Consider the following 24,679-nt stretch of genomic DNA (forward strand, 5'->3'; position numbering starts at 1 on the left):
AATTTTAATAATCAAAAATATTTTTTTAAAACATATAAAAATAATCATTTATATATTTAAAATATATACAAAAATATTATAAATTACAATATTAATGATTAAATATAACTGTCTTTTCAATCTCCTAAACCACTCTTTTTTTTCTTTGTTTTTCTTCAATAATCCATCAAATACCTATCATATTAAGATATTTTAAGATCAATTCTTCGAGTGTTAATCTAATTCTGAATTTAGCATACAATCTTTTTATTATTATTATTATTGTTGTTGTTGTTGTTGTTGTTGTTATTGTTATTGTTATTGTTATTGTTGTTATTGTTGTTGTTGTTGTTGTTATTATTATTATTATTATTATTATTATTATTATTATTATTATTATATAAAAGTAACTCTATTTCAAAATTATCACACATAGTGTTTTTCTTAACCACTTTAAAAGTTATGTTGGCACTTAAAAGTCATTTAACGTTGAATCTTTTTTTAATTTTTTTTAACTAAGTAAACTAAAAAATAATTTTCACATAAATTTTAACATTTTATACCGAAAATATTATATAAGCTACAATACAAGTTAATTACTCCATCTCTTTTTCTTACATGGCCCTATTGACTTGAGCACCCATTTTTTTTTAATAACAAAATGCTTATTTTACTAAATTAATTTTATTAATGATGCTTTGAAGTTCTAGATTCCATTTCTACTACTTTTATAGATATTTAACACTAATGATAGTAATGATAAATATATAATAAAATCTCTTGATTTATGAAAATGACGAATAGATTGAAACATATATTTTTAATATATGAGTCAAGTAAAATAAAATGAAGCGAATATATTCACGATAATTTTAAAAATATTCTTTGGTATATCTCTTCTTAATACAAAACTTGTTAATGTATATAACATTACTTAGGAAAATCCATTCTCCTATCATGTTTCCAACATATGTACTAAGAAATCCTAATCAATTATGTACTACGGAATCCTATGTACTACAAATTTTACCAATGTCTGACTCTCTTGATTCGACACAAATGAATTTTATGTATGGTTTCTATAATTATTTATGTTCACTATGTTTAATGTATTTTGAGATGTCTTCACCTCAAGATTACAAATTACTTTTAAATTATTTAAATATGTGGTTTAATTTATATTTATACACAATAATTTAAAAAAATACTTAATTGAAGGTCATTTTTAGTAATAAACGTAAGTAATTATTCACAATTTATCAAATCAACGTAATATAGAGGATAAGAAGTGATCAAACGCTTTGGTTCTTCACGTAAGGGTTCTCAATTTACACTACCAAATTATATGATAACATCAAGAATAAGAGTATAAAGTAAAAAGGCAAAATACTTTAGAAAATACATCTAAAAATAGTTAAATGATCATATTAAATAGATTAAAATCAATGAGAACTCAAAATAACAAGAGGACCATCTTTAACAATCGAAAAATAAATTAACCTTTAAGATTGAATTAATATATCACAGTAGCTTTAATACGAGTTAATATCTTATGAGAAATTATCTAACAAAATCATTGAACTTTATTTTATATCAATAAAATCACTTAATTTAAAGCTTTTTTAACTTTAAAAATCACTCAAAATTAAAAAAAAATTTAACATGACAAAATAAATTATTTTATATGCCATGTAAATATGGGCTCATGACAAATAAACAAAATTTTACATATATATTTCTTTACCATATAAATTTGAATCCCAACATTAAAATCTTAGTAGTATTTTTCTAATCGGCTCACCCAGTATAAATTTGACGTATACCCACATTACTTCAGTTTTCAATTTCTACATTTTGAGCCACTATTCGTAGAAAATTATTTATTTATGTTTAAATTATAGTGATCATTATATATTAGTTACTTTAAGTAGATACTCCAGTACATATATTCATCAGGTCTAATGTATTTTGAGTTATCATTGTCACAATATTTTACAAATTACATTGAAAAAATAAGTATATATATATAGTTTAATTTAATGTATAAGTTATTTATACATAAATAATTTGATTTCAAAAAAATTATCGTCCGAAGTCATTTCTAAAGATCTGTATAACTCTTCTCTTCTTTATTTCTCTCACAATAATGTTCTGTTTTTTTTTTCGTCTTTCAATTTTTTTTCTCGATTTGTGGGATGGATTATTAAAAATGGCTGCTGCAATTGAAGGAAAATATTGTCCCAATGGGACTCTTCACATTCTAAAACTACGAACGAGTGTTCTAATTAATTTGTAATTTTAGGAAATGACAAACACTTTAATATATATTTTTTTTGTTTTACCCTTCAAGATGGACCAGTGGTTTGAGCTTGAGACTTCCATGTTGGAGGTTTCAAGTTCGAAACCCTTTGCCACCGGAAATAAGGGGTTTGCCTTCTGGGTCGAGCTCGTCGCAACAGGCTTGTCTAGTGCGGGTTATCTTTCCTATGTGATTTGCGAGCTATTGCATAGGAGCGGGATTTTACTCTGTGTACACCGAAAAGGATAGCAGCTGCGTGTTTTCCTTGTCGTCAATTTTTTTTCTCTTTATTTTAAACTTAAAAGTTAGTATAGTCTTTGTACGTTTTTGGCCATATTTTTCCGACGGTTTAGCAGCGGATGGAATGAATAATTATATGTACATTTGACTAATATTTAGTAGGTGGGGTCTATCTATATTTGCCAAAAAATTTCACATTTAATTCACCAAATATCTAAAACCTACAAACTGATACTGCATTCCCAACCCACCTCTGCAACATATAACTGTCAAATTCCATTTCTTTCACCATTTTTTCAAAGCTCAAATGCTGTAAACACTCATGAAAACCCTAGCCGTATCTCATCACCGACCGGTTATCTCCGGCACCGGTCACCGCTCCTCCATTTTCACCGGTCACAGGGCTACTTCGCTCTCTTTCTCTAGGTCCCCTGTATCGGCTGCTCGACTTCGGATTCTCAAATGCTCCGCTGCTATTTCTCCTCCTTCATTAGGTAATCTTTGTGTTTGTTTAATTCAGTGTTGGATCCAGAATTTTATGACTGTAGTTACTTACCTAGATATATAATTTGTTGAAATCTCAGTTATTGAATTAGTTTCGCCACCTTCATTTGGTATCCTCTATGTCTATTTAATCTAGAGATAGTTCTAGCATTTTAATTCGGCTAGTTTTGGATTCTGCTGCATTGCTTACTCAGCTATATATGCGGCATTAATGTTTTTTTTCTTCAAAAAAATAAATAAATCTTAACTGTATATATTTGATTTTGAAACGAATCCAAAAGTTTAAGTCATTGCCTTTTCTGCTTCTCTGGAACTTTAGCATTAATATGTACAAAAACTTTACTTTCAACTGTTGAAAAGTTTGGCTTCCTTCCGTTTAATTTAGAGGTGGATTCAGCATTTTTAGTGCAGAGAGTGGCGGATCCAGGATTTCCGTTGAGGGGGGTTTAAAAAGAATGCTAAATAGTGCTGATCGATAAGCATGCTAAATCACATATGAGAGGCTACACTTGATTTCTATTGAATGGTAAAGTAAAAAGTTATTTGGAACTTAGAAGAATTAAACAAGCAAGGAACCAAAATATATAGCTTAGCTCTTCATTGTACCAGATTTCAGTCACTAATTTAATCAAACAATTAATGATCAGGCTTAATGAATAAATAAAAATAAAACATGATTAGCACTGTAACAAAGAAGAAGCCGTTTCATTTATTTAGAGAAAACAATTAAAGCTGAAGCTAAAACATTCAAAAATGTTACTAGCCAGATTCGAACCCACACGCCTATTAAGCTCTGAACCCCCATAGCCGCTGAATTAAGCCCCTTACTTTGTTGAGGGGGTTAATGTTAAATATTTTAATAAACTACAAATTTGATCCTATATACACAGCGTGATTTTTATCAGAACCCCTGAACTCCATGTAGATCCGCCCTTGGGGACAGATACTGATGCATTTCTTGATCCTATGTGGCAATCAACTTGAACTTATCATTGACTGTGTAGAATATCTAGTTGCCACCCCTCTCCACTAAATGAGTGTATTTACTTTTGGAATCGACCAAGAAAGGAGCTTACCTCAAGATTTGACTGCCCCGTTTAGGAGTTGAATTAAAAAATATGAAGTAATATATATAGACAGAGTCGAGGGCATTTATTGTGTTTGCACTACTGTCAACAGTGCATATCTATTCACTAACTTAATTTGCTGGACATTAATTTCATGATGGTAACTTTTGGCTGCCTTCTGGTTCTGAAATGGATTAGTTTGTGTAGTGGACGATTCAGTGAAGTTCAAGGAGGCTGCCAAGCATGGGAATTTAATCCCCCTCTACAGGTCTATATTCTCCGATCACTTAACTCCGGTCCTTGCTTACCGCTGTCTAGTGAAGGAAGATGATAGGGAAGCTCCGAGCTTCTTGTTCGAGTCTGTAGAGCCTGGTTTGAAAGCTTCTAATGTTGTAAGCTCTTTGTTCTACCTCAATTTAGTTCCTTGATTGAAGCTGGAATAGTCAAAGAAAATTATATTGCTCCAACTTTAAACAAATGATGGGTTTGAAATGAAATTAATATATTCAGAAATCATGTATAAGTACTATAACTCACAACTTAATATATTTAAAAATAGTTCAAATTGTTTCAGTTACCAAATCTTGAAACTTCTTTTGTTCCAAAATAGTGATACTGAAGTCCTCTTCAGGAAGGTGGGAGTGGTGAGATTCACAAAGAGCACATAGGGAGTTATTGATGTTTGTATTCTCATTACCTGCACTACCTGTGTTGGCACAACTCTGAACAATCAAAAAATGTTACTTGCTTGATTACACCTTGCTATGTTTGTTGATGAGTTAATTATGCTAGGGTCGATACAGTGTGATTGGGGCCCAGCCAACAATGGAAATTGTTGCAAAAGAGAACATGGTGACAATTATGGATCACCTTGAAGGAAGCAGAACAGAGGAATTTGAGGAAGATCCAATGAGCATTCCTCGTAGGATTATGGAAAAATGGAAACCTCAATGCATAAATGAGCTTCCTGAAGCATTTTGTGGTAATAATTTATACTTCAACTGCTTGAGTTTATTAGCATTTATACTAATGTAGCTTGAGAAAGCTGGAATGGACAATCTCTATAATCTATCCATTTTCGTTTTCTCCAACTTTATTTTTTTGGATTTGTAAAGTGAGTCTTCTTCAATTAGAGACGCTATTTTTTAAAAAAATTGTTTTCAAAGTAGAAAAGAACAATTGTAAGCTGAATGATTTTTTTCTGTGTGATAATAGTATTAATTATAGTTTACTTGTTAAGACGTTATCATAGAAAAATATTATATCATTATATCAAACAGTAGTACAGTGCGTCCATTCAATTGATGTAAAACTCTTATGCGTACCTTCAGGATAATAAAATCATTACCTTTTCCATTGAAAAAAAGGGAAGGATAAAATCTAAAAAAAATAAAAATAATTTGTTTATTAGTTACTGTGACAGAGTAATTAAAGAGACATTTAAATGGTTTTGATTTCCCACAACATGAAGCAGAAAGAAGTGATGTGAAATGGAATCACATTTTAAGATGGAAGAGGAAGAGAACTGTCTTGTTGATTTACGCTATCAATTTAAGGAGTGTAATAATTAAAAATTATGCTAGTTTCATATATTTGAATAAAGTAAGAATTTAATCTGAAAAATCTAGGATGAAGTAAGAATCCACATCAAAAAGTTGGAAAGAGGGAAGGATGAAGAAATATTATGTGTTGAATAAGACTAGGCCCATAGGTTTCGGAATGTATATGATAATTGATACCTTTATACACAAATTTCATCTGAGAAGGGAGTAACTTAACTCTAAATAATGCTGTAGTTTTTCCTTTGCAGGAGGTTGGGTTGGTTTTTTCTCATATGATACTGTGCGTTACGTAGAGAAAAAGAAGCTACCTTTCTCAAATGCTCCAATGGATGATAGGAACCTTCCTGATCTTCATCTAGGACTTTATGATGATGTAGTTGTGTTTGATCATGTGGAAAAGGTAGTTTAATTTTCTGTGCCCAACAAACCTTCAATTTATTTTGTTTTCCAGATTTATATTAACCTATTTTTTTCCTATGGCCCATCTGGTTCATGAACATATGCTTTAGCTCTCAATGAAGTGCTTCAATATTAGCACTTCGATTTCACTTTTTGTACTAGGATAGATTTCTTCAATTTGTCGTGCATATTTGCCATTCATTATGGTGTTCTCTTTATTTTTAATTGAATTTCTTGGGTTTGAATATGTGGATTTGAGTAGTTAGTATCCCACATCGATGGTGATTGTGGCAATTTTTCTTCATATATGTTCTTTGACAATCCTCGTTCGATGAGCTGTCTTTTGAAGTTGAGTTATGTCCTAGATCCATTTCTAAACATGGTATGAGAGCTAGATCATTTACATTCTTGGTTTACCCAATGTTGGATACCCATATTATGTTGTCCGTGCAGGGGATGTGAAGTGTCTCACATTGGTAGAGAAAATGGGTTATTGTTTGGCAATGCTCACCCTTTGAGCTAGCTCTAGAATTGAATTAGCTTTTAGTGTTGGCTTATGCATAAGGTGCATTTCTTTACATGATTACTTTCATGATCAACTTTTAGTAGTAAGGTAATTATTTTTCAAGGTATTATGGTCCATTACTCAAATTTCTGCTTGATACCAGAAAGCATTTGTCATACATTGGGTGCGGTTAGATCGCTTTGCTTCAGTAGAGGAGGCCTACAATGATGGTACAACCAGATTAGAAGCATTGTTGTCTAGAGTACATGATATTGTACCGTAAGTTAATTTCACTTCCTCTTCCAATAATTCTAACCTTATTTTCTGCTCCTTTCCTTTCATTTATTTGGTTGTACTGGTTTCTTCTTTTAGTCCTACGCTGGCTTCAGGGTCAATAAAACTTCATACTAGTCTATTTGGTACTTCATTGAAAAATTCAACCATGACAAGCGAAGACTACCAGAAGGCTGTTTTAAAGGCCAAGGAACATATCCTTGCTGGGGACATTTTCCAAATAGTTCTTAGCCAACGTTTTGAAAGACGAACCTTTGCAGATCCATTTGAAGTATACAGAGCACTAAGAATCGTAAATCCAAGTCCTTATATGACTTATCTACAGGTATGCCTGTTTTCCTTGAAACTTTGATTCTTCAAATTCTATTTCCTTGGTTTCTCACAAAGGATATGTTCTTATCAGGCTCGGGGGTGTATACTTGTTGCTTCTAGTCCTGAAATTCTTACTCGAGTGAAGAAGGTAAATCAACTGATGTTCTCTATTCTAATTCGCAGATTGCATGTCGATTTCACCCCAAATTCCATCTGTCATCGTGTCTACCATTAACAACTTTGCTAATGATCTAAAACCGTTCGTTTTTTTTTTTTTGGTCCAGAAAACAGTTACCAATCGGCCCCTAGCAGGGACTATTAGAAGAGGTAAGACACTTGAGGAAGATTATATGCTGGAAAATCAACTTTTGCACGACGAGAAACAGTGTGCAGAGCATATAATGCTGGTTGACTTGGGAAGAAATGATGTTGGAAAGGTTAACACTCCTAATTTCCCTTTGTTTTTATTTGTCTCTATAGGTTAATGGAATTTGTGCATTATTAGAGGTGTATTATATAATCTTCTATATTCCAAGATTCGATAAATCTACATCTGGAGTCTGGACTAGTAATTGGACAACTGAAAATAATTGCTCATCTTGTTGATTGTAGTTCTCATCTTCACATTGCTTATTGCTACTTTTGACATCATCCTACTTCCTCTGGACTACATTGACCTTTAATTATATATGTTTAGGTTGTCAATATTTAGGTAGCATCTCATCTCTGTCATGTAATGATCTTGTTCTTGTTTTGGACTAAGTTGTGTATATTCTTCACTATGGTGCCGCTCCTATGTCGACAAAACGTGGGTGTGGCATATGTACCGGATCAGGTCAATCGATTTTAGGTAGTTTGACCATAAGTTGATAGAGAAATTCCAGATAAACACAAAGATTTCAGAAATCAAAACAAAAGATAGGGTGAAAGCATAAATAGGCATGTGATTAATATATTGTACAGTGTTTATGCAATTCATCCTCCATTTGTACATACTAAATTTTATTTGTTAGATAACTTCTCACATTAGAGTCCTTGTAAGCATTTTATTGAAGCCGTCTTTCAGTACAATCATCTTTGACGAACTTCGATTCTTAATTCAGGTCTCTAAGCCTGGTTCGGTGAAAGTTGAGAAACTAATGAACATTGAACGGTATTCCCATGTCATGCACATCAGCTCTACGGTGAGTTCTTGTCATATGAATTGTATTTAATTATAGCTATTGTTCTACGTTAATTGGGGTCTTACATGTTACTTGCATAAGGTATGTTACCTGAGTGCAACAAAGTTTGCTTTCTGAGAGAAATGTCAGTTACAAATAACATTTGTTCTTATACATTATGTTACTTCCTTTCTGACATATTTCAGTGGTTAGAGAATCATCACTAAGACTCTTGGATGTTGTGAAATATAATGATTTGTCTGGCTTGTTACAAGGTTTTGTTTTGTCAAAATTTGCAGGTTACTGGAGAGCTACTTGACCATTTGAGTAGCTGGGATGCTCTGCGTGCAGCCCTGCCTGTTGGAACCGTTAGTGGAGCGCCTAAGGTTCTACAATCATTTTGTACTTTTGCTGTTTTAATTATTTGAAAAGGCAGTGTCGGTTATTTGAGTTCTGGGTGCTTTCTGCTGCCTTAATGTCTTAAGTTAGGGAAGTAGCCAAACTGATGCCCCCAGTCTTTGGAAGTATGTTTTTTCCACTTCGCTGAATTTGATCAGTTGGTGGAGATATTGATAATCAATTCTTCTATCCTGAACAGAAAGTTTATGCATATCGTCTCTTTTGCATCAAGTGTTAACAAGTGAACTATTTATTATTTTCTGGAAGTAAAGAGGGGTGAAGGGGGCTGAGGGCTGAAGCTAATATTGGTAACGGTTATGTGTTTAAGGTCAATCCATCTGGAACTTGTAATAACTATTGATATGCTTTGAGGTGTTTCGTGAAGGAATTTATAGCTGTATAGTTTTAATTTTTTGTGTGTTCACGAAGGGGGCGTAAATAATTCATGCCTCTTGCTTGGTATAGGTAAAAGCCATGGAGCTAATTGATCAACTGGAAGTCACAAGGCGTGGACCATACAGCGGTGGATTTGGAGGCATTTCCTTTACCGGAGAAATGGACATTGCCTTAGCTTTGAGAACCATAGTATTTCCAACTGGAACGCGTTACGACACTATGTACTCGTACAAGGATGTCGACAAGCGACGAGATTGGATTGCTTATCTCCAAGCTGGAGCAGGTATAGTGGCTGATAGTGACCCCGCTGATGAGCAAAATGAATGCGAAAATAAAGCTGCAGCTCTTGTCCGTGCCATTGATCTTGCAGAGTCTTCATTTGTTGACAAATAATAGATGCCGTCCTAGTGTCAGATTTTGTTTCGTCAATTATTTCGTTTCTTGTTGGATGAGAAAGTCGTTTTCAATCTGAATAGTCCGTTATGTTGGGAAGTGACTGAAAGTCCCCCCCCACACACACTCACAATGTCAGTCATTGCATATGTTGGGTTCATCAATTTTAGCAGGGTGCCACAAAGAGCCCAGAATTGGGCTTGTGACTTGTAGTTCTCTGGCTGTCAATTGATTTCAGTATTTGGCTTTTTTCGGTTTCTGTGGTTGTACCCTAGGGTCTATCAGAAACCTAACCTCTCTACTTTGTAGGATAATGTTAGTTTGCATCCTGTCCTCTCCAGACTCAACTTATGGCATTGTACTCTAAATTATGATCTTGTAATAGTGCAAGTGTACTTCCTTTCCATGCTTGGGTTTTGACTTTATTTGATGATTTTTTATCTAAACTATTACTCTGTCGCCATAAAATTCTGAAACTCAACGATTACATATTCTTCGTCAAGTTCCTAGCTTCGCTACCGGAAGAACGGTACGTATTATGAACGATTCTTTTTTTTCAAATGTACTTGCGACATCACTGTATACTATAGGTGGAATAAAATATATACGTACTCTTGTTAAGGATTACATGACTACTAAATGTCATTTTTAGGAAAAATATTTAGTTGAAAATATGTCAATTATATCTATGGATTACTAGTACATATCAATACTTCGATCGTGAATTCCATGAAACTAAATCAAACAATTACTTCTTTTATATTTACAACTTAGGGTTTCAATATTTTAAAAAGGGAAAAGGGTCAAATATTGCTCCAAAACTATTCGAAAAGATCTAGATATTTTTTTTTAAAGTTTAGCTCACTCATGTCATCGCCGTCTAACTTTTCGCCCAGATATTGGCGTTAATTGGTATGCTGGACATATCCTGTTCATTTTTCATTTATTTAAATGCCACATGGAATTGTCATTTCATTTTGACCTTACCCATGACATTTATATGAAAATGCAAAGGGAGGATATATCTTACCTTTTCGAATAGTTTAGGGCCTAAGGCATTGGCCTAAAATGGCATTCTTTGGTATTTATACATGGAGCATTTCATTGGGTTGGTATTTCAAGAAATTATACAATGGTTTCATTAAATATCTCTCATGAAATAATGAAGAGGAGTTCATATTATTTATCTGTGAGTTTTGTGAAACTATATTTGTATTTACTAAGCAACTTATTGTTAGCATACAAATTTAATATCTCAAAAGAATGATCAAATTTATTATTTTACATAATTTCTATATTATTTGATAACATATTCCAATCATAAGCTTTTGACACATATTTATTGGCATTTATTTTAAGGTTAGTACTCCCACTATTCTATATTAACTGAATTTGTGAGGTAATACATACTTATTAAGAAAAATATTTAAATGCGTAAGTATGCAATTTATCTCCTAGAAATATTAAACTAGAAAAAAATGATCAAACATTAATCTTGAACTTATAGTTGTTTGATTAATAGTCTTAATGGCAATGGCCTTAAGGAGGTTTTAACCAAACTAAGCCATTATATAAAGCCATTCACCAAAATAATATGTTTTTCTAAAATTTTACAAAACTAGTATAAACGTATTCCACAGTAACGTTTTAGGATATATTTTATTTTTTAAAAGTTGATGGCGTCAGATTGATATATGTTACTCACAGTAACGTTTTACTCCTAAAACGTTACTCACAGTAACGTTTTAGGAGTAAAACGTTACTGAAAATAACGTTTTAGGAGTAAAACGTTACTTACAGTAACGTATATCAACCTAATGCTGTTAGTTTTTATATACCCTAAAACGTTACCGTGAAATACGTTTATGCTAGTTTTGTAAAATTTTAGAAAAATGTATTACTTTGGTAAATTGTTTTATATAATGGCTTAATTTGGTTAAAAATTTGGCCTTAAGCAAGCAAACTGTTATGAGAGACTTTTGATAGGTTTTTGAAAAAGACTTATTACTAATTAGTGATCGCTAAATTTAATTTGATTTAGTATCGTTAGATTTAAAAGTATATATCATAACTTATATAAGTTATTATGATAATTCAATCAATACAAATCAATAAATAAAATGAGCAGCTTATAATTAAAATGAAAGTCAAAATAACTTAAGCTATCAAGACCAATATTATAGTCTACAAGCTATGAAATTGAGTTGACCTACTAATGTATATAGAGAGGAGATACCACTTTAACGTGTTGAATCATTGACTGTGAAATATTGAATTAAGAATTTTAATGATTTATTTACCTATTTTATGATAATCATTTTCTTATTAAGATTATATTTTTGGTAGATTTTTAATATTGACGAAACTTATTGTAGTCCCTTATAACAATCAAATTGAGAATATTAGAGAAAGGAAGATTTTTTATGAGCGCGTCCCAACTTGTTTATTGGAATAATAAGCTAATGTTTGTTGACGAATATTATGAAGAAGAAGAAGCTGATGGAGATGCTAATGAGCACGATCATGATCAAGGTGGAGAAACAGATGAACGAGATCATCATAACGATGAAGATGTTAATGAAAATGATGATAATGATCAAGATTGAGGCTCTAACACACTAAATGAAGATTTTGATCATATATTATAGATAATAGGTGATCCAAATTCAGGAGGTTTTAACCAAACTAAGCCATTATATAAAGTCATTCACCAAAATAATGTTTTTCTAAAATTTTACAAAACTAGTATAAACGTATTTCACAATAACATTTTAGGATATATTTTATTAAAAAAAAACTAACAACATTAGGTTGATATACGTTACTGTAAGTAACGTTTTACTCCTTTTGTATGATTGATCTACTTTTTCTTTTATCTTGTTAGAACATCTTTTTATTCGTTTACATATCGCTCTCAAACTATTTTGTTTCATGAATTATATTTAAGTTATATAAATAATACAGACTCCTTTTTAAAAAATATTTTGTAACTTTTTTTAAGAAAGTACTATCTTTTTTGATTGGATACCATAGCCAATAAAAAGATTATAATGAAGAGGTGTTAGACAATTTATCTGTGAGTTCTGTGAAACTAAGTTTATATTTACTAAGCAAGTTATATTTCAAAAATTAAGTTACACGCAATACACTATTAAATATCTTTAAAAAATTTAGATGAATCAAACATGCAAAAATTAAAAAATATTTTTTTGACCACATTCTATTGTCATAAAACTTAATGGTGTATTGTGTGTAACTTGATTATTTCAACGAGTCATACCTCTTACCTTCCAATTTCATTAGGTACTTATTATATCATATCAACAAAGTATCGAGTAACTTTATCATTAAAAAAAAAGTCACGAAGCGTTTTTATCTCTATTGGAATTTAATCTTGATGTCCAAGAATATTACATCCACTCCGATGATCTAGTTGTTTGCATCAACTCGTCGATCATTAAGCTACACTCTTGTTTTGAGATGTTCATGAAAGTCTTTATTAGATGTTTCTATAGATTTTGTGTTGGGACTACTTAGGTCTAGAAAGGGACATTAGAACCTCTTCAAAAATGTCAAGGAGTGCGTGTCGGATTCGCCAAAAGTAGTGTAATTTTGAAGAATCTGAGATAGATACAACATCAAAAGTGAAGAGTCCGCATAACTAAGCATATAGATACTTTATTTGAGAGTGAAGTTATGAGATAACATGGTATATAAAGTTCAATTTTAGTTATAGAGATGTCAAATTTCTTTAGCTAATTTTGGAAGACTTTGTAGGGAAATATGTACTAAATTGTTGTACCATATGAATTGTCACCCACATTTGATGGTTAGACTAAGATAGTAATAAATAGTGAAATAAGAGAGGGGGAGTGAATTATTTTTATTACTAAAAAGGCAGCAACTGGCGATGAATAAATTTTATAGCTAAACAATAAAATATGTGATTACTTCTTCCTAGCAATGAATTATCAATAAATTTTATTAGCTATGACAAATTTCACAATATATTAGTGACGATGTTTGTAGTTAATTTTTAAATTTTGTTTTTGTGATTGTCTTAAATATATAGCTTCTGAATGGAGGCCTCTTTCGTGTAACTAACTCGATTTGATAGAGATGACAACTCAAGGGTGTTGATCCTAGAAAAGAAATTGTTTGAGGTCCTTTATAGGATTAAGGTTAGAGCTTTGATTCTATATGAAGGAATGTGTTTTCCGTGAAAAATAAGCGATTTTCTTACCTACTTTTTAGAGTTCAGCTAGTAAGGAGAAATACTATCCAAACGACATTTATATGTAATCTAAACAAAGTACAAAAAACCAAGACCTAGACCACTCACTATTCCCATCCAACCTAAGACCCGACCCCAATATCAAATCTGTACACCACCCTGACCTTGACCCCAAGCTAATACCCAACCCCAACTCTAACTCGAGACCTGACACTAAGATTGAGCTCGAGATTTTTACCCTGAGAATACTCAAGACTTGACCCTAAACAATGTAGCTAACCCCAATTCCTAACTTGAGAACTGACTCCAATCCTGAGACTGGAGATCCAATCCCGACCTTGATACTAAACCTTGACTTGAGGCTTGACCTCGAGAGTTATCCCTAATATTCCAACCAAGGAACTAGAGACCCAAACCTAGCATTGACCTTCGATGCCCAACCTGAAGACTCGACCCCCGACGACCTTGTGACCCAACCCTAAAGTATAATTTTGCTCGAGATCCTGACCTTAAAACTCAAGATTAACCTCGAATCAACCTCGGAAATCCTTCTGGACTCGAGATCCAACCCCAATATCGAGATTCAAGACCCTACCCAAAAAACCAACCCAACCTTTAATTTTGTCCCCAAGACTCGATAGTTATCCCTGACCTTTGATTCTACGACTGAATCTAACCTTAACCCTAAACCTAGACCAAAATCCCAACCCTAACCCCAAGACTCAACCTCAAATCGACCTCGACGATATCCCATAACTTGGTCGAGTCTTAGGAGTTTAGTCCTATATGTTGATTTGGGTCGGGTCCTATGTCGGTTCAGGGTCGAGTCTTAAGTTGGGTTTAGGGGTTGGGTCACATTTCAAGATAGAGGTTCAACTTAATTAGGGTCGGATCTAGGCATCAAATCCTCAATATATATGGTTGGGTTTAGGTGAAATCTCAGTTTGGGTCCCCAACTCAAGGTTGTTTTCAAATTGGGAGATCTTGGGTCAAGTCCCGAGTCGATCGTCGTGGTTGGGTTACGTTACGGTGTGGCATGTTTAGGGGCTAGGTGGAATTTAGATTAATTAGGAGGTTTTCCTAAGTAAGTCGGTTTCCTTAGATTAGTAAAATATAAGTCCATTTGAAAAAATATATATATATTCTATACACCTTGTATTTTCAAATAAAACTTAGATACTATACACCGTTCAAATTTAACTCAATTCGTCCATTGGTACCCATCTCTAGTTTTCAGCCAAGTCACCATAGAAATGTAATATTCTTTCTAACATGAGAGTACCTATAATATTTCAGTTGAAACAGATAATGTGTGACCATCCAGTGAAGAAATCACCAAAGGAAACTTCTTATTACATACTTCTACTATATATGCACAATTTCTTATTTTAATTGTATACGTTAGTGCAACAAAGTACTAAAAATGTGTTTCTCTCTAAATAGGGATTTTGTGAAAATTCAAGGAAACTTCTATGTATTAATTTACTTAGCTTCTTGAATATATATTTTGGCTACTAATCTTGGAAGTTAGTTAGTGGTAAAATACGTATAAATTCTTTTTTAATAATGAATGACAATAAAATTGAAATTCAAAACTTTGTTTGTTTTGATAATTTGTTGAAGCTAGCGTATGATCAGATCTTATCTAAAAATATATAATTTTGTCTTAGTAAAATGTGTCATCTAAATTAGTCGATCCTTTTGACATAAAAATATTGAAAGATTGTCCACTTTCTCAAGGATCTCTATCGTTAGAAAGTGACAACGAATGAATTCTTTTAAAACTTTTTTGAAAAATAGAAAACTTTGGAACGATCGTTTATTCAATTAATTTTTTATATTATAATGAATTTATAAATAATAAAAAGTACTTCTTGAATCATTGAATATTTTTATATTTTTTTTCACTATATCAACTTAATCCATTAATGTTGAAGTGAGAATGCTATATACATTTCTTATCTTAAAAATAGAGTAATCAATATATATAACGTACCATAAAATATATTTTCTCATGAACACTCAATAATTATTTTTTCCAATGATTTTATTCCATATAGTACACAAATATATAATACCTACATACCTTAATTCTTTACCTTTTTTAGGGTTCTAGCACTTGTTTCCATACCATAAAACTACGTGGAGTCCATGCAAACATATTTGAAAAATAAATAATTTAATAAATTAAAAAAAGGAAAATTCTAGGAAACTTCAAATAATTTCAAACACACCTAAACTCCCATTTCTTGTCCTCTATATAAAACCAAGAACACAAGTATTTTTATACATAAAAAAATTCCCCTAATAAATCAACATTTTCTAGTCCTTTTTTAGAAAAAAATAATAATTAAAATCCCATTTTCTATTTTTAGGAAATAATGGGTTCTCTAAGGGATTTGGAGCATAATGTTGGACAAGAATTAGATAGGAAAAATGATGAAGAAATTATTATGAAGAAGAAAAAAAATGCACAACTTTTTAGGATATTGTTGGTTAATTTTCAAGAAGTTATATTAGGAACAAAGCTTTGTTTGCTCTTACCAGCTATCCCTTTGGCAATTTTGGCTCAATACTATCATTTTGCAAGAGTTAGTAATTTAATTTATTTATTATACTCTTTCTGTTTTAATTTATGTGATATTTTTCAATTTTTTTTCGATATTCAATCTAGGTAAAGTTTGATCAACACTTTAAATTATACTTTTTTCAGCATATTAATTAGCATGAGAAAAATATGCAAATTCTTTCGTATAAATTTTAGTTTTGGAATATATTTTGAGTTCATATAATCTTATTTAGTATTTAAAATTAGTTAAATTGATGCATGAACAAAGAAAAATATCATAAAATCAAAGTATTTATTTAAATGTTTTTAAGGATTTTTATGTACTATTATCTCCCTTCAACCGTTTGAGCAAAACGTAGCGGAAAATTCATGAGCCGATCATAAAACCTAGTTTAGTATAATAATTAATACATTAGCTATTCGCTCTCAGGTTGAATGATTTGAATCGATAATATAATTTTATTTAATAAATAAAAACACATTAATTAGCTATTCGCGCTAAGATTGAATCATGAACTATAAGATCACCCTAAGAACGCCTTTGAAATACCAATTATTGAACTGTCAATTAATTTTCTTATTAAATTGAATCGTCAAAATAGGAGAAGGGTAATGACTTATTCTTAATTAAAAATCGCGATTCTTAAGATCAATATTTTTAATAAAGTATATAATAGTTAATAATTTAAAATACTTTTTATAGTATTTTGTAATGATCAAGTAAATATATAATGATTTTGATGTTATGAACAGCCTTGGATTTTTGCTTTTAGTTTGCTTGGACTTGCACCTCTTGCTGAACGTGTCAGCTTCTTGACTGAGTAAGTTTGCATTAATATTTTTAATCTTTTTTATATTTCTTTACTTTATGACAAAATTACTAATAAGATTATTTTTTTTTCTTTTTGTTTCATTTCCACTTGAAAACTTAAAAAAAGACAAATTGCTCACTTCACTGGTCCAACAGGTATGTATTTGTTGCTTGCACCTCCTTCCATCTCATTTTAACCGTTACTTTAGCTCTTTTCACGTCATTTTATATATATATATATATATATATATATATATATATATGAAAAATATTGCCAATTTAATTTTGAATTCCTAATAAATGAAAAATCGCCAAAAAGTTTGAGGACCTTTAGTACTGTACTCCACTCCTGAATCAGCAGACAACATTCTTCACGTCAAGCAAGACCGCCCTTGTCCCTTTTCTTTCTCCATTGCGCCGCGTTCTTTGATTTGTTCCGATAGAGTTTGAGGCAAAGTGATTTGTATGCCTACTTTACCTACTTGATGAAAGGGAACGAACAACGTTTCATTTTCGAGTTTATTGAGTGGATTCCGTCAGCACACACCTAAAGAAGCAATAAATAATAGGGGTAACACTACTATATTATTTTTGAATATATTAACTTTAATGTTTTAGGAAATATGTATTAGATATTGGATAGCAAGGTAAAATAGAGACAAAGGTTTAAATAAATATCTCTTGACTTTTCAAATTGAACAAACATTGTTGGACAACTATATTTTTTAAGTATAGTAGACAAATAAAGATGGACGGATCGGAGAGAGTTATAATTATGGTTTTAGCTAAAATGACTACTAATTTAATTAAGGGAAAATTGTATGAAATAACAAACTATTAATTCAAATTAAATGTTATAGCCATAGTTTATTTTAATTGTAACTCGCAGCAAACGTCCCCTTTTCTTGCCATCTGATTTGGTATACAAATAGCCATTTTTGGTAGACAATTTGTCATTTTATACACTTCTATAAAATATATAAAATGTGTTCGTATCTGTATAAAGCAAGAGAAAAGTGTATATATAAATATAAATACATATATTTTCGTCATATATACTTATAATTATACAAATGTGATTTTATTACAAATTACCATGTATGAATAAAAATATACAAAACTGAACAATTTGTATAAAATTGAATGTTTATATTTTCGTCATATACACTTATAATTATACAAATGCAGATCTTATTATACAAATTACAATATATAAATAAAATTATACAAAACTGAACAATTTGTATAAAATTGAATGTTTATAGCAAATTATACAAATCAAAAACTCCATAGCAAATATAAAATTTGTTATGAAGCGCCATTATGCAAATTGTAGCTGTAACTGCATAATTTGTAGCTGTAACTTACAAATATAATTTTTATGTTTGCAGTTGGGGGTCTGCTTAATGCAACATGTGGGAATGCAACTGAGATGATAATAGGATTATTTGCACTTTATCAAAGGAAAATACATGTCCTAAAGTATTCTCTTTTGGGATCCATTCTTTCCAACTTACTTCTTGTTCTTGGAAGCTCTCTTTTTTGTGGTGGACTTGCCAACATTAAAAAAGAACAAACATTTGACAGGGTAAGATTATTTGTGTTTTCACCCTAGATCATATATATTGTGATGCTTCTAGAGTTTGTTCGTATCGAATTCAACATCGTTAGCTACGAGCAATTTAACTTCGAATATTAGCAATGTAATTGTGTTGACATTTGTTTTATGTTTATTTTGGCCAACAGAAACAAGCTGATGTAAACTCACTTCTTCTACTACTTGGATTGCTTTGCCATATGTTGCCATTGATGTATAGATTGGCTTTAGGCCCATCAATTAACAATAATGTAGCAACTTCAATATTGGGATTATCTAGAGTTAGTAGCATTGGTATGCTTATAGCATATGCTGCTTATCTCTTCTTTCAATTGAAGACACATAGACAATTCTTTGAATCCTCTGAGGAGGTAATTATCTCTCTATAACATCGTCGTTTTTATCTGAATACTTTTTGACTGCTATAGTGAAATGTTATTATGGAGAATGTACAATCATGTATAAATGAAAAATCGGTTCCAACTAAACCTTAGTTGTTATAACATAACATGAAATACTATTATAGAAAGATTTGACTATATATATGCATGGTGCACGGATACCCGTAACCTGATTTTGACATTGCTATTACACGTATATTCAGTTTATTGAAATGATTGAACTTCATCTATATGTAACTTCACATGTTATGTCTAGCGTTTGATTTTGTCAAGCCTAACTTCAGACACGGAGTCTCGAGTGAGTGAATGTGCATATTTTCTAACAATATAGTGGATAAGGTACAAGTACGATCGAAATTCTAGAGACACACATTAATTTAACTAAGGTCCTATTATCTCTGAATTCATTTTTTTGTAATTTTGTATACCTTTTGATTTTCGTGGCACACTCTGTGACTCCACATAGTTGAGGCTCGTGAGAGATGTTTGGATGTCACGTAAGCGAAAAAGATATATTAAATTACAAAAAAAAGAATTCAGAGATTAAAATGTGTCTCTAAAATTTCGGTCATAATCTAGAATGCTTAGCTTTTGCCTTATCCTCATAAATAAGATAGGTAATTTGCTAAAAACAAGTTAAATTACATGAACATTGTAAACTTTTTATGTATTATAAAAATGTATATAATTTAAATAATTGATTTTGATGACATATGAGCAGGAGGAAGAAGAAAATAAAGTCTCAGAAGATGAAGAGGCAGTAATTGGATTTTGGAGTTCATTTGCTTGGTTAATTGGCATGACTATAACTATTGCTCTATTATCCGAGTACGTTGTCGGTACGATCGAGGTAAAATTAATCTGTCGTTAAATTGCTCGTAGCTAACATAATATTTTTTTTAATCTAATCGCTAATTAATCCGTTCCTAAATAGGATTAGTAATACTTATTACGTAATTTAGGGGTGATTAATTGGTCCAAAGAAAAATATATATTTAAGAGTATCCTAAGATGAAAATGCACTTAAATTTAAAAATTTGTAAATTACGTATAATTCATGTATTATTTTTCGTATAACGATTTTTTTTCGAATAATCTCAGGCTGCATCAGATTCTTGGGGTATTTCTGTGAGTTTTATTAGCTTAATATTGTTGCCAATAGTGGGAAATGCAGCAGAACATGCTGGATCCATAATTTTTGCTTTAAAAAACAAGTTGGTAAGATATATATAAATACTAAAAAATAATAATTACTCGATATTTATAATGAATATAGTATACATGATATATACACAAAATGATTTTTATACATATATACCAATGCAGGATATATCACTAGGTGTTGCATTGGGGTCAGCTTCTCAAATTTCTATGTTTGTGGTAAGAATTTTGGCAATATCTGTTTATTTATATATACTATTTTTTATCGATTTATCTGATGTATTTGTGTTCTTATTAATCTGTTACAAAAGGAATGACATTTTTCTTCTTAGAAACTATTTAAGTTTAGCATTAATTTATTGAATAACTTGTTGGAACCCTCAATATAGTATGATCGCGTAGATTAAAACACGTGAGGAACTCAACGCCACTTATTTCAAAAAATAATTTTGATATACTTCGTATACATCTATTTTGTATTTCGATAGTCTTCTTTAATTTCATTGAACTACATGTTTAGTCAATCAATGTCATATAAAATGGGATGAAGATGGTAAGTACATAATCATTTATTTGTAGCATCAAGTGATCACTTAAAAAATAACTACAATTAGTTATCAGTAAAAGTGAAATATTAGTTACTTGAAAAAAAAAATATCAAGGTATATTATTACTGATGATTACAATCGATATTTTTATATTATGTTGCTCGGACTCTTTAAGATTGATGTTGGATCCTTGTCGAAACTTTCAAAGATACATTTTTTTTTATAGATTTGATATATATAGTCATTTCTAAAAAGTGTGAACAACATAATTTTTATGGAATTAGTTTATATAACATGTTTAATATTTTTAGGTACCTTTATGTGTGATTATGGGTTGGATAATTGGTGTGGATATGGATTTGGATTTTAGCATACTGGAAACTGGTTCTCTTGCTTTCTCAATCATCCTCATTGCCTTCACCTTGCAGGTTCTTTTATTTATTACTATTTGACAATCAACTATAATTGATCGCTAATTATGTTGCTTTGATTCTTTAAAAATGACAATTATCATATTTATTTCGAATTTTTTTAAAATGCACTACTAGAGGATCTGTTACGCATCTGTCAGCATTTTTTAAAAGCTAGGACAATATAGGTAGCTAAGCTATTTGACTCATTTCATAAATAAGGAAATAAATAAGAGAAATAAAATAAAAGTCTCAACTTTAAGGATTTTTTGCACATATATTTAAAGAAAATGCACTACTATTAAAGAATACGACATGCAGATATTTGTAAAGAGTTCGAGCAATGTAGGTAGCTAAAAAGATACTCATTTCAACATGCAAATTAGATTCTTCAGAGCCGTTACTTTCGGTGAGAATAATATAGATTTGTGTATCTAAATTCATAACTTCAAAAAATACAATATTACGAAACCTTAAAAATTTAACTCATAAATTTTTAATTTTTAATCCGTCTCTCTTTGTATTACTGTAGTCTTTTTCATGGCATAGCATCATTTTGCCATGTATATATAAAAATTACACCATATAGAAAGTATATAATATATGTTGCAAAATGAACCAAAAATTTGGAAGAAAAAACAATTTTTTTACTAATAATAGAAACATTGGAGTTGTCAAATATGCTCCAAAACGAAAGGGCAATATTTTGTTTATTTTGTCCATATATATGAGGAAAATATATATGAATGACATGATAAGTTTATGGTACAAAACAAAAATTGAGTATGTCATGCTCAAATTATAATTTCTCATTTTATTTGCATTTCTCATCGATATTTGGTATTTGTATTCTGTCTCGTTAAATCTTGATTAACGTCAGAAACTATCACAAAATATCACGTTAAGGTAAAACCTTCTCTAGCTATAACAAAGGTAACTTCATATTCAGGCTCGAAATTGACCTCTCACTTTATTATATTCCTATCATTTTTTTCTTTTTATATTCTTATATTCCTAATATCTCTTGCAGGATGGAACCTCACATTACATGAAAGGGATTATTCTTTGTCTTGCCTATTGTGTCATTGGTGCTTGTTTCTTTTTCCATAAAATTCCAATCAGTAAGTCATTTTTATTTTTTGTTTCTATACAAACCCTATAATTATATTAAATGATATACTTATATACATCCTTTGAGAAAACATTTTACTTGTACATGCACAAGTAAACACTTAATTAAACTTGTATAAAATTAAATAAATAGACACATTCGTCCAACATGACACTCTACATGACAATTTTTGTATCCTACTTGACGTCCTACATGTATTATGTCGTGTAGGACACGTGTGTCTATTTGTTTAAAGTTGGAGGACATAGTTGTCCGCTGAAGCCAAGTTAATTATCATGTTTATGTATTATGCCTAAAGGCTAAAAGTTACATGTAACTATTTTTATACATGATTTACATTGTCAGTGTATAGATGTTAAATCCTCTGACAAATTGCTAACTCTTTTTTTGGTGCGCCGGGTGTTGTTAGATATTGAAAACTATTCATCTGGGATCATGTCATCTTAACCAAGTTCATTCAGCAACGTGATGAACCATCAGAAAGAAATCGATATGTATCTGATGGAATCTACATTGTACACGTCATCAACCGGATGTAATACTTCATTGCATCAAATATGCACTTGTTCATCCAAATTAGAGCTTTCTTAATTACCCTTTTGTGGAGATTATTACATTTCATGTTTTGATTGGAGACTCTAATGCACATGAAATGTGAAAATAATAGACTTATATCAACATGGTTTAAGCTTTATGTAAATATATGTTCTTATTTATTACTGCTTTTTTGCATAAATGTGGTGGATTTTGAGGAGAATAAGAAACTATCACTCCTATCAGTTGTGTATTTCAGTTGAGTATTTTGGTGGCCAATTAATAAAATTATCTAAGGTTCCATATATTCCTATTTTTGGTAAATATTATGCACTAAACTTTCACTATTTGCCATTCGAACAACCTTTTATATGGTCCCTTTAATATATGAAGGATTGCCTAACATATTACTTCATGATGCATATACCTCACTACTAGGAAGCTTAGTAAAGATTCATTTTCCATCGCAAATTAATGAAAATTAGTTTTCATGATTTTGTTTCAACGTCAATCATTTTCACCGAATCAGCTTACTGCACATGAGGGGAAGCATATATTCTTATTAAAATATTCTTAATCTTTTTTTTTTTACTGATTCAATCAAAATATAATATCAGTAAAAAAAAAGTAGTGTCAGTATATGGGAATATCATAACTAAACCTTATCATTGAATTTATATAACTATATACAATCAGTGTTAAAATTTGTGAGTTTAATTTGTATATATTCATATTTAAAAAAAGGGAAAATGCACAAGTACCCCCCTCAATCTATGCCCGAAATCTCAGAGACACACTTATACTATACTAAAGTCCTATTTACCCCTTAACTTATTTTATAAGTAATTTTCTATCCCTTTTCGGTCTACGTGGCACTAACTTGAAAAAAAAAGTCAATCAGCATTGGGCCCACAAGATAGTGCCACGTAGGCTGAAAAGGGGTAGAAAATTATTAATAAAATAAGTTCAGGAGGGTAATAGAACCTTAGTATAGTATAAGTGCGTCTTTGAGTTTTCGGACATAGGTTAAGGGGGTACTTGTGCATTATCCCTTAAAAAAAATTTAACTATCAATTATTTTTATCTAAAACATAATATTCTTCATTTAGAAAATAATCACTGGCCACACTAATAGGAGAATATCTGAGGATAGTTTTAAATATATATAATAAAGTAATCAGTTTACAAAAAATATATGTTATTATTTACATAAAAAATAGTTAAAAGTCATAGAAGATATATATTACTTATACATTATGATACACTCTAAAAGCTGAATAATTTACTTAGCAATACATGAGTTATACACTAATTATACATTATGATACGCTCAAAAAGCTAAATATAGTTTATCAACACATGATATACAATAACTTTCAATTTTAACCAACTCAAAATCTCCTCTAAACTGTCTCAGATTTTACATATGCCTTTGAAGCTTAAGGTTTAGGAATAATATGGGGTAAGGTTATAGGAATACCTATAGCCAACATCATAACACTTTTAAGTAGGGGTGTACATGACCGGGTTAGTTCAGATTTTTTTAATATCAAACCAAATTATTTGTGTAAAAATTTTAAATTTATAGACCAAATCAAACCAATAAAGTTCAAATTTTTTTGGCTTTTTCAAATACCAAACCAAACCATTATGTCAAATTTTTAAATATATAAATCAAATCAAACTAATGAACTTCGAATTTTTTCAGATTTTTAGATTTTTTTTTGGTAAAACTTGCATACAAACATATTATTAACTTGTGCTCCAAAT

The 24,679-nt window shown here is 30.7% G+C and overlaps 2 protein-coding genes across 3 annotated transcripts; both read left to right on the top strand.

Moving 5' to 3' along the window:
- The first annotated feature begins 2,720 nt into the window (after positions 1-2,720).
- Positions 2,721-9,918, top strand: LOC107023513 (anthranilate synthase alpha subunit 2, chloroplastic-like). 2 transcript variants are annotated; one of them, XM_015224225.2, is made up of 11 exons: positions 2,721-3,012; positions 4,288-4,481; positions 4,882-5,071; positions 5,900-6,051; positions 6,719-6,834; positions 6,928-7,174; positions 7,253-7,309; positions 7,446-7,598; positions 8,265-8,345; positions 8,624-8,710; positions 9,189-9,918. In XM_015224225.2, exons 1-11 carry the CDS (start codon positions 2,841-2,843, stop codon positions 9,510-9,512), a joined length of 1,773 nt encoding a protein of 590 aa, XP_015079711.1. In that variant the 5' UTR covers positions 2,721-2,840; the 3' UTR covers positions 9,513-9,918. The 2 variants fall into 2 exon arrangements, with proteins under 2 accessions (XP_015079711.1, XP_015079712.1); XM_015224226.2 differs by having other exon boundaries at positions 2,722-3,012; positions 4,297-4,481.
- Positions 9,919-16,032: 6,114 nt separating this feature from the next.
- Positions 16,033-23,214, top strand: LOC107023611 (vacuolar cation/proton exchanger 3-like). Its single transcript, XM_015224358.2, has 11 exons — positions 16,033-16,337; positions 17,069-17,136; positions 17,254-17,282; positions 18,518-18,714; positions 18,873-19,094; positions 19,846-19,974; positions 20,226-20,342; positions 20,451-20,504; positions 21,145-21,261; positions 22,274-22,364; positions 22,785-23,214. The coding sequence occupies exons 1-11, from the start codon at positions 16,128-16,130 to the stop codon at positions 22,820-22,822; spliced, it is 1,272 nt and encodes a 423-aa protein (XP_015079844.1). The 5' UTR covers positions 16,033-16,127; the 3' UTR covers positions 22,823-23,214.
- Positions 23,215-24,679: the final 1,465 nt, after the last annotated feature.

The sequence above is a fragment of the Solanum pennellii genome, chromosome 6 (assembly GCF_001406875.1).
Source record: "Solanum pennellii chromosome 6, SPENNV200".
Taxonomy (NCBI): Eukaryota; Viridiplantae; Streptophyta; class Magnoliopsida; order Solanales; family Solanaceae; genus Solanum; species Solanum pennellii.